At 30.6% G+C, this 11738-nt stretch overlaps 1 protein-coding gene across 1 annotated transcript in view; it reads left to right on the plus strand.

Moving 5' to 3' along the window:
* Positions 1–7639: 7639 nt before the first annotated feature.
* Positions 7640–11738, plus strand: part of LOC108685357 (immunoglobulin-binding protein 1) — a 9117-nt gene continuing 5018 nt past the window's right edge. Inside the window, exon 1 of the mRNA XM_018190108.1 lies at positions 7640–7889. Within this exon, the coding sequence (XP_018045597.1) occupies positions 7743–7889 (147 nt within the window). The 5' untranslated portion in view covers positions 7640–7742. The remainder of the gene's footprint in view (positions 7890–11738) is intronic.

Below are 11738 nucleotides of genomic sequence, written 5' to 3' on the forward strand. Positions count from 1 at the left end.
AAAATTAATGTATAATTAGAATTATATCAGTTATATAACTTGCAAGCCTAGAGTATTGAATATCTTTAACATTTTATTTATTTAAAGAAAATACTATATATAATTTACAAAAACCGTTAATGAAAAATTCAAAAGATTTATACAAATATTAAATAAATTAATACAAAGATTTTTATACAAAAATATTGCACATGTTTGCACATATTAACACACTTACAACACTAACATTTATCGAAAAACAATTTTTACTGCTCAACAAAGAATTTCTTTAGGTTCATTGCAGAAGCCCTGAATGAGTCTGAAATGTTTCTTAGTTTTTGCAAAAAGCTATTCACTAAAAACCTGTCCGCGGAAAATTTAATTACTTCATTTTTGAAGTCGCACTGCAATTTACAATGATTTTTTCTTCTTTAAGAACTTGCACTATCACGTACACTTAGTAACAAAACGATTTTTTACAATTAAACTATTATAAAACTTTGAAAAGTGAAAAGTGAGTATCTTTTTTCGTATAAAAAATAGATAATTCCGTTACATCATATCAAATAATCATGTCAAGCATTCGACAGCTGACATTTTTCTAAGAATTGAAAAAAAAGATTATCTTCTGATTATTAAGAGCCGTAATAACATTTTTTTTTTTTTAAATCAATGGCTCTAATTTTTAAGATTTTTAAGAGTTCCGTCTGACACCGATTTGTTAAGGCAGAATTGAATTTGCTGTTAAAAGATTCTCGAATTTTTGCTGCCAAAAAAGTTTGATTAAAATCATTGGAAAATTGAGGAACACGCAGCGTGGCAGCGCGTTGGGCGGAGTGGGGGAAGCCGGCGCGCGATCGAGTGAGAGGACCACTCGGCGACTCGCACGTATCTGATGTCGTGCGGTAAAATTTGCGAAAATTGCATTTTCTCAGCAATAAATCGACGTAGAAACATAGAGTGATGACTGATTAACAAATTTAAGTCACATTAGCTATGTTTCTTTATTTAATATATTGTAAAAAATGTCCAATTGGACAATTAAATGTACGAAATTATCAATATAAAATTGTTTTTGTGAATTTAATTGCAAATGCAAATATGACACATGCAAACATGTAATTGATAAGTAATTCGCCAAATGTAAGTGTTGAAGATATAACACTAATTTTTGCAAATATAAAAATAAGTTAGTGTTATACGAAAAATGTGTTTTGCAATTATATCTAGCAAACGAGAATGGATTAAAATGGATTAAAATTTTTTTTCCGTTTATATCCATGATAATGGATTGAATGAATTGAAATGGATTGGATATGTGTTGACACTAGTTAAATATTCGAAAAAGAAACATTAATATTTAAGGGTTATAAAATTTATTCCTAAAACATTTACTGAAATTAACTACTTCACACTGGTATTAAGAAACGCACTTTAGTAGAATTTGAACTGGAATCTTTGGATTATAAGTTTTCTACCTACGTTATCCGCTACACCACTTCTTCAATTAAAACTGTGTTATTCATTCTCTACTTCAATTACAATCAGCTAAATCAGTGCACGAAAGTATATAAATATAATAAAATATAAACAATTTACATTGCTATAAAACAACATTGAATAAGTGTTGGATAACCTAATCTCACTTGTCGTGCGCCGTGAGCATAATATTAAATTCGGGTGCGCATAATATTTGTTCGATTTGATTTGTGAGTGTTCATATCGATTATTCATTTTACTTCTAATGAAAGAGAAACAAAAGAACATAGCTCAATTATTTTTACATTACAACTTTTTTTAACTTAGTTAATTAATATGAAGAATTTCCTACTTATAATTTTGAATAATTTAAGTAGCATTTATGGTCCATTTTTAAATAAAAACTTTTTTTATTCAATTAGATTGAAAAAATTGCATTTCATATTCAGAATATTGAATTGAGCAATATTCACGTTGCACAGAAATTGCTGATATTATATTTAAATTTAATTGAATTAAAAAAACTGCTTCCTATTTACAATTCTGAATTGAGTATTCACGATGCACACATAAAAAATACTAATATTAGTTTTAAATTGAAAGGCAGTAGTTTTAGATTGAAATATCCAATTTCTATAAATGAATAAAAATGCATTCAGGATTGAAAAGAATTCATTTTAATATTCATGAATCCATATTTCTGAAAATCTGAATCTGAGAAATCCATTCTCATTTGCTAGGTATTCGACAGTTACATTAACATTTGACAAATTACTTATTAATTATTTGTTTACATATCATCATATTTGCATCTGCAATTAAATTCACAAAAACAATTTTGTACTAATAATTCCATTTAATTGTACATTTAATTGTTCAATTGGACTTTTTACAATATATTAAATAAAAAAATATAGTTCATGTTATTTCATGTTATTTAAATTTGTTAATCCCAGAAACAGCACAATAACGTTTTAAAAATATATTTAAAACGTAAATGTTGTATGTTTTGGACATATTAAAAACATCCAGATTATATCCATGGATATTTAAAAAATGTTTTAAAGACATCCAGTGTTATTTGGATTTCTTAAACATATCCATTTTAGGTTGCAATGGACTAAAACTGGACTAAATTAATATATTAAACAAATTTTAGACCATAATCAAAACAAAATGATTCTTATATGAGTATTATTATTGATTAATATCTTATTCCAGAATACACATCATAAAATTATGATAAAAAAAATTTTTTTCCCTGAATTTGGGAACTAATTTCACAGTGCTTTTTAATCCATTACGACCTAAAATGGATGTTTTTAAGAAATCCAAAATATTAATACTGGATGTCTTTAAAACATTTTTTATAAATGTCCATGGATGTAATCTGGATATTTTTAATATGTCCAAAATGTCCAACATGTATGTTTTAAATATATTTTTAAAACGTTATTACTGTTTGGGAATGTAGGTATTCAAATACCTACATTTTTCATGCCAAATTTTTTTCGATACAATCAATATCTTTCGTTTTATAAACGAAAAACGTACTTTTTGCAATTATTCGATTTTTTTTTCATATTTTCTTCACAAGTCTCGAGCCTCGAACATTTCTTTTCTGATAGCCTTTCGAGATTTCGAAGAAAAATGCTGATTTATAATTTTTTTCCGATAAAATTCTACTTCCACTCGAAATAAGTTTTATTCTTGCTACTCGAGTTTATAAAGGAGGGAAGTACTATATATAACATAAAAAATCGCAAACAATTAAATATCTCGTAAACTGTTACGTTTTAACATGATTATACTATTATATTGGATTAATGGGAGGCACTATTATTTCAATCTATTGAAACTTATATGATATTTAGATGTCTTCCCCTCTCATTAGCTACGTTCAGCAATGCAAATCTGAGGTTGGAGTGCTCTTTTTCTATGCACATGATATATGCTATATAAGAGCACTCAGATTTGCATTATCGAACGCAGCTATTGATGCCTGGGGCTGTTGAGCGGACGAGATTGCCGAGAAAACATTTTCGGTCACTTGAAACAATAAACGACTGAGTGATGAGAAGAAACTCGCTGTCTCGTTCACTCTTGGCGAGTTCGCATACATGGGCTCGTGCATATGTGTTACAGCGCTGCACCACGATAAATGGCTGAACTTGTAGGCAAAGTGATGGAAAAGTGACGTTTTGATGACAAAATTTATGTTGCATGCCATTTCATTATTATTTGCTTAATTGAAAATGTGACTTGTAGTTATCAAATTCGTAATTATCGATAACAACTAAAGTTATTTTGGAATTTTATTTTTATTATTGTAAAAGCATATATTTTACTCGTTTCAACAGTTGTCATACCATGTGTTTCTGCCCGAATATAGGCTCACTTTACGTGCTTTTTATGACTATTTACTGACTATCAAGGGAGAAAAGAAAGGTTCTCATCGATTTTTACAAGTGTTTTAAAGCGATCTCGTCATTTCGTTTCATCCAAATTGTTTTTATTTTAAAATGGCATGCAATATAAATTAATGTCATTCCTCGCTTCTGACGTCACGATTCCAACATAGCCGCCGCGACTAGTCAGAAGCCTTAATATCTCGGTTCGTAGGATTAATATATTTTACTGCCAGATTCTTTTGTTTCATGCAAAAATGCGACAAATGAGCATAATTTTATTAAAATTGAAGGAGCGTTTAGGAACATTTTCAAAATAATTATCTGAAAATTTATGAGTAATCAAATAATAAATATATATAAATAATAGCAAACTTACATATAAAAACATTTGTGTTATCATTATCTTTAATTAAGATTTTTTTTTTTTTAATAGAATTGCATTCATTTTCATCACACAAATCTAATACTTTCATGTAAACAATATGGGATGCCATTTTTATCTGAACTAAAACGTTTTTAATTCCTTGTCTGCATACTTATACTCGTCAGTTCTGGATTGTATTCATTTAATTCAGTTCTAGTGCAGGAACAGAAACAAACCTTGATTTTGCTCTCGTCTCGCATTAGAATCTGATTACAAAAATTGTCGTAACGCTTATTTAAACTTAAGTTGTAGATGTAAGTAACGCACAAGCTTTCACGTATGACGGGACGTACAACTTATTACCAACCGTGTCTCCAAGAGTCGGCAAATAGTCATATGTCGTACGCCAAAGCTTAAACGTGAAGTCAATTCTACATTAGTTACAAGCCGATCAAGTTTATTACGACAAGTTTATTACGACAGCCAATTTCAAGCGTTGATTTAAAGATGCAAGCTTTAGATTGGCTGTCACAACAAATTGGCGATCAGCTTGCAACTAATGTAGAACTGGCTTTACTTACGTCTATAATTTTAATCTCTAATGGCGTTTTCCGAGTTTGCACCAACCTAAGTTGAAGTAATGAGTTTTATGCTCTCTGTTCTCTGTTCTCTGTTCCTTTTATTGTATGGAATCGTTAAGTAAATGTTATGACAATTCTTGTTCTCAAACCTTACGCTATTCTGCTGCATGGATAAGCATCCTAACGAATATTGTGGCTGTCAAAATTTACTGTCAGTACTGAAAATCTATAGTTTACGTCACGTGCAGATTTTCAGTACTGCCAATAAATTTTGGAACACAGCCTGTACAGTTTTAGCACTGACAGCGAATATGGGAACACACCCTAATGTTACATATCGCACGAAACTTATGAAATATGTCAGTACAGCACATTATAAGTAATATAATTTTAATAATTTAATAATAAATAATTAATAATGATAATTATTATTTATAATTATAATTAATTAATAACGAAATGAATAAAATATTAAATTAATAAAATTATAATCAGTCAAATAGAGTCAACCATCTATCGACTTCTATCAGAAGTAGACAATATCTGTAGACACGTAACCAGCATCCTTTCCAAAACCAAATCCCCTTCACCAAACATCACTAGACAAGAGCAATTGGCTCTCCAAGACCTGAACAGAGACACAGAACTATCATACTTCTAGCCGACAACACAATAGGCAACACAATAGTAGTCATGAACACATCAGGCTATAAGAAAAAGATAAAGAACCATTTCTCAGACAAAGCATACAAAAAGATTGATAAAGATCCAACTAATACAATCGCAGAACACTAAGATCCTGGAAAAAAGCAACATTCCCAGTAAAACCAAATCAACATTAAAACCCATTCTTCTCCCACCAAGACTATACGGACTACCAAAAGTACACAAACTAAACAACCCACTCAGACTAATTGTTAGCATCATACACTTCCCGATATACAACTTATCCCGCTTCCTAGCACAAACACTACAACCCCTCACTGGAAAATTCAAATCACACATAATTAACTCGACGGACATACAAAAGATCCAAAAAATAGGATTACGTCCCACAGACCTACTTGTAAATTTCGACATAGAATCTTTTCACATAAGCCAAAAAGAGATACATTAAACATAATAAAGGCCTCACATAAAGTCCCCTCCGACCTCATCCCGCTAATAGAGCATTGCTTAATAACCACTTACTTCTCCTATAACAACCAATTTTATGAACAAACTTTAGGAGCGGCTCTCCTATTTCTCCTGTAATCGCCAACATCTTCATGGAGCATTTTGAGAAAGAGGCCTCAGAAAAACATTCAAAAAATCAGAAGTTTGGTTCCATTATGTAGATGATACATTCGTGATATGGAGACACGGCAGAGCCGAATTCCGTAAATTCTTTATTTTCCTCAACAATCAACATCCAAATATCCACTATGGATCTAGAGGAAAACGGAAAACTCCCCTTCCTAGATGTTCTTCTCTAAGAAAATCTCTAAGAAAGCTAACCCTAGGCCATCAAGTGTACAGAAAACCATACAGATAGATATCTACATACCGAATCACTACCCAGCACAAAAACAGATCTATAATCAATTCACTTGTACATAGAGCTTTCACCATCTCTGATAAAGAACATCTACAGACAAAACTCAATCACTTAAAAACAGCCTTATAGAAAAACGGACACGACAAAAAAGACATAATCAAAACAATCAATAAACATGCAAATAAGACAACGGTCTCTGACACACAATCAGACGAGAGGATCCTATCCATTCTTCCATATATCAAAGAAATAACAAATCGGATTGGCAGGATATTAAACAAACACAATATCCGAACTATCTTTAAACTAAAAAGATAGGACAAATCTTAAGAAATCCTAAAGATCAAAGACCTCCACTTAGCTCCGCAGGAGTGTACAAAATACCTTGTTCCTGTGGGTAAGTATACATTGGAGAAACTGGGAGAGTGGTCAACCTACAGATAAAAGAACACTAACATGATGTTAAGTTAAAACATATTACACAATCAGCATTATCAGAACACAATATCGAAACAGGATATCAAATACTATTTGACAAAACAACTACAATAGCCAACATTACATACTTTCCAAGAAAGTATAGAGAAGCCATAAAGATACAAAAAAATCCTACAAACTAAATAGAGATAATGGCTACAACATAAATAAAATATGAAAAACTATTTTCCCGGTTAATGAGGACTGACCGATTTCCCACATCCTTCTCCCCCACCCACAATTCTTTTCTTTCCCTCCATCACTCTAACAAGTAGCGTAATATAAAAAGGGAACAACCCGGAGAAACAGCTCAGTATCAGGCTACTCCTCGCCCTAATGAAGTAAATTGCAAAGTTCACGAAACGTTGGCATTCCAAGAATGGATCTGGACACGGAAGAAACCCGTGAAACGCATAATCTTTATAATTAATAAAACTATTAATTAATATTATTTATAATTAATATTATTTATAATTAATTATTATAATATGTTATTATATTTATAATTAAAAATTAATAAATAATTAATAATTAATAATTTTAATTTTAATTGTAATAATTTTTTTAATAATAATTTTAATAATTTTTTCTATCCTGAGGATTTGGTACAGAGACGAAGTACTTCTTTTAATACGATTTTATCGATAGTGTCGGAAAATGTCACGCAGTTCTCAAACCGAAAATAGATGTACTGGCGGTAGTGTAGGGGTGATTTTGATGGTAATAGGAAAAAAGCCGCCATGGCCTCTCTCAGGTTTTTCTCTGAAAAACCACTCTCTGGTACTATAACCTTTTTAATGAATCAGAAAATCATAACAGTGCGTGTCAAGAAAGAATGTTTTGATTCATCGAAGAGCAGGTGTCATTTACTTAAAAAAGAAGATTGATTGTATTTGTTGACATACAGAATAGCAATGTCAGAAGAAATTTCAATAAAGGGCTTAAGCCATGAAAGAGATAAGAATGATCCTGCAACATTGTCGGAATTATTTGACAATGCTTTTGAAATGTTTAACAATATTAATGCTACGGTAGAACCAACGAACAGTCCGAAAGTACAGGTAAGATTTTTAAATTTTGATTTTTTTGTGATCTTACTATTTAGCTAGCTTTAGATTTTACAATGAATCGATAGTTGATAGTCTTAAGTCTTATAGGCATTTTACAATAAGCCATTACGCTGATTCTACAATGAGTTGATAGTCGGAAATCTTAAATCTTAACCAGTTTTAACTTAAATAGAATCATCATAATGGGCTTTCTATTAAATCCATTAGTACAAAAGCCATAAATCAGAAGTCAGAAGCTAAAAATTGACAACTGTTAGTCAATTTCCAGCTTCTAATTTTTGATTTATGACTAAAGCTCTCAAGACTAATCAAATTCAATTTTATTTCTTTCCATTAATCGAGCTAAACGACTTACTGTTACAATTAACAATTAATAAATGCAAGAAATCATAATCAATTATTTAGGTTAAAACTGGTTAAAACTTAAGATTTCTAATTACCGATTCATTGTAGAATCTGCTTTGGTTCCATTCAGCAGAAAAAGCAGCTTTGCGACTGTTGTAAAATTCCTTAATATGATTGGACTTATCTTCACTGAATCTGAAACTAATCATATAAGAATTTTGCAAAGCTGCTTTTTCTGCTGAACATAGCCTTTATCAGTGAATCTGTGAAGTTGGCCAGCAGCTAACTTGTATGACTAAGACTATCGATTTTCTTAAGACTGAACAAATTCGACTTTATTCCTTTCCATTAATCAAGCTAAAGGACAATTGCTGTACAATTAACAACTAGTAGATGCGAGAAATCATCTATTTAGGTTAAAATTGAGTTAAGACTTAAGATTTCCGACTACCGACTCATTGTACAATAAGCATTAGCCCGGATCTACAATAGATTTTTAAGTCTTAAGACGTTTAAAAATAGATGAATTATAATCGATTATTCTTTTCATAATTGGTTGCAATTGATCAGTTTCTTATAGTTTAAGATTTAAAACATCTATTTATTAACCAGATTTATCCCTATATATTAATCGGATTTACCCCGGATCTTCAATAGGTGTTTTAAACCTTAAGTTGTAAAAAATTGACTAATTACAATCGAATTCAAGAAGAATAATCAATCATGATTCTTCCATTTCTTATAGCTTAAGGCTTAGAATTCTGTTGTAGATCCAGGTTCTTCGCATAAGAACAATTATGTTATATCAGAACGTTATGTTACATCAAATTTACTGATTGTAAACTTGAATGATTGTAAACTAGAACTTGAGGATCAATCGTGTAATTTTTTCTCTAGAGCGAAAATGTGAAAAGTAAAAATTTTTGTACAGATGCATCGGATATCTCTCTCTATCTAGTATCTAATTTCCGACAATTTATATGACTATATATATTGAAATGACATGCATCATGATATGAATATCTCGAGAATTTTTCTTGTCGCTGATATATTTTTTAGAAATGTAGTATCGGGTATTTGCCAGATATCATAATATGATAATGATAATAGAAGTTTTCAAGGTATTCATATCATAATGCATGTCATTTTAATATAAAATTTCAGCCATATATACATATATGTTATTGAAGATTGACCAATTTCCCCCACCTCTCTCTCCTCCTCCCACAATTTTCTTCTTCCTTCCCATCATTCCAACAAGCAGCGTAATATAAAAGGAATGGCTCGGAGAAACAGCTTAGTATCAGGCTGTTACTCATCCTGATGAAATAGACTGCAAGGTTCACGAAACGTTGGCATTCCAAGATCCAAGAATGGATCTGGACACAGAGAAAAAAAGAACAAGTCTTATATATCAAAAGGTCTGTTTTTTATTTCTGCATTATCGGAACTAGTGCACTTAGTGCAATAAGTTGAAGTAAAACAAACATTATTTATAGGCCTGTTCTTTTTGGCTGACTTTGCATCAGTTCGTCTTTCTTCTTTTCCTCTTCAGGAGGAAAGAAGAGGAAGAAAGATACACTGATGCAAAAGTTTAGCCAAAAAGAATAGGACTTATTTCACTTATTGTTGCACCAGTTCAGATAGTGCAAGAATAAAGAACAGGTCTAAGATCTAAAGTATTGACTTAGTAAATGTTAAAGCTTAAAGATTGATTCGGATTTAAAGCTTTCTGGATATCCGTTTATTCGACTTACGAATAAATGTGATGCTTCAAATTCGGATTATCCAGAGATTTGAATTTTCTAAGATATTCGAATTTTGATCCGAATAGTGAAAGTCGAAATCAGATTCGGTTCTGAATTCATAGCAAACTTATAGCGAATTTGGTTAGATGCATTAGTGCGAACTGAATGCATATTAAAGTCATATTATACACTTATTTAATCTAAGTATAAAAATGAAATAAATTTTTCTCATATTAGCCTTACATCTTTGTTATCATTATTTTAGAAGATTGAGAGTCTGTTCTAAACATTTATATTTATAAACAATATTAAATCTCATAGGACGTATATGTGAGAAACACAACCTTAAGAAATAAATGCCTTAACAGTCTAGGATTTTAAATACTTGTGTAATTCTCTGTGAATCTATATTTATATTTTTTAATTTTATTTTTCTTCAATTATATATGTGAATCAAAATTCAATTTTTATTTAAAAAGTAACTTATCTAAGAGTAACTTATGTTAAAATTCATTGAATACATCAATTTTCTTTTTTTCTGCACATGAATCTAAATTCGGAGCCAAATTCAGATCCGAATCTGAATTTAGATTCCAAATTCAGATATTGATGGAACAACAGATCGGATTGGCAGGATATTAAACAAACATACAATATCCGAATTATCTTTAAATCACTCAAAAAGATAGGACAAATCTTAAGAAATCTTAAAGATCAAAGACTTCTACTCAGTTCCACAGGAGTATATAAAATACCTTATCCCTGCAAGCAAATATGGAAAAATCGAGAGCAAGCATTGAAAAAACCGGGAGAATGGTCAACCTACAGATAAAAGAACATCAACGTGATGTCAGGCTAAAACACATCACGCAGTCAGCATTATCAGAACACAATAGGACATCAAATACTGTTTGACAAAATGACCACAATAGTCAACATTACATCATATTTTCCAAGAAAGTATAGAGAAGCCATAGAGATACAAAAACACCCTAATAATCTAAATAGAGATAATGGTTACAACATAAATAAAATATGGAAAACCATTTTCCCAGTTATTAAAGACCCCCCCCTCACCTCCCACAATTCTTTTCTTTCTCCACATCACTCCACAAGTAGTAATATAAAAGGAACGGCCCGCAGGAGCTCAGAATCAGGCTGCTCCTCGCCCTGATGAAGTGGACTACAAGATTCACGAAACGTTGGCATTCCAAGAATGAATCTAGACACGGAGGAAACACGCGAAATGCTTCTTTATATATATTCTTGTAAACTATTGGCAAAATTAAATTGACCAATAATTAATTATTTATTTTGATAATAATAATATAATTAATTAATTCGAGAAAATAAGAAAGAATTACAGAACGTTGCACTTAATCGTGATTTTATTCTTGTAAGAAAAATGAACTACATTATTTATAAGTTACTTATAAATTATTAAGTTTGGATTAAGTCTACTTTAAATTCAATTCAATTTTAAATATTTTATAAATTAAGTTCAGTTTAATTTTAAATTTACGTTACCATTTTTCGAATAACCGTTAAACATAATCCACGAATATAAAAGAAATACCTGCGTGTCTTGAACATGCCTTTATATTCCTGCAAATTTAGAATTAATTATTCTTAATTCTAAATTTAAAAAAGATGAGGAGTAAGTTGAATCGAAATTAAAGTTAATTTACATTGGAAATGGGTATTAGACATTTATGACGCTGTATGTACGTACATACGTATATATATA

Source organism: Atta colombica, unplaced genomic scaffold (genome assembly GCF_001594045.1).
Source record: "Atta colombica isolate Treedump-2 unplaced genomic scaffold, Acol1.0 scaffold151, whole genome shotgun sequence".
NCBI classification, from domain to species: domain Eukaryota; kingdom Metazoa; phylum Arthropoda; class Insecta; order Hymenoptera; family Formicidae; genus Atta; species Atta colombica.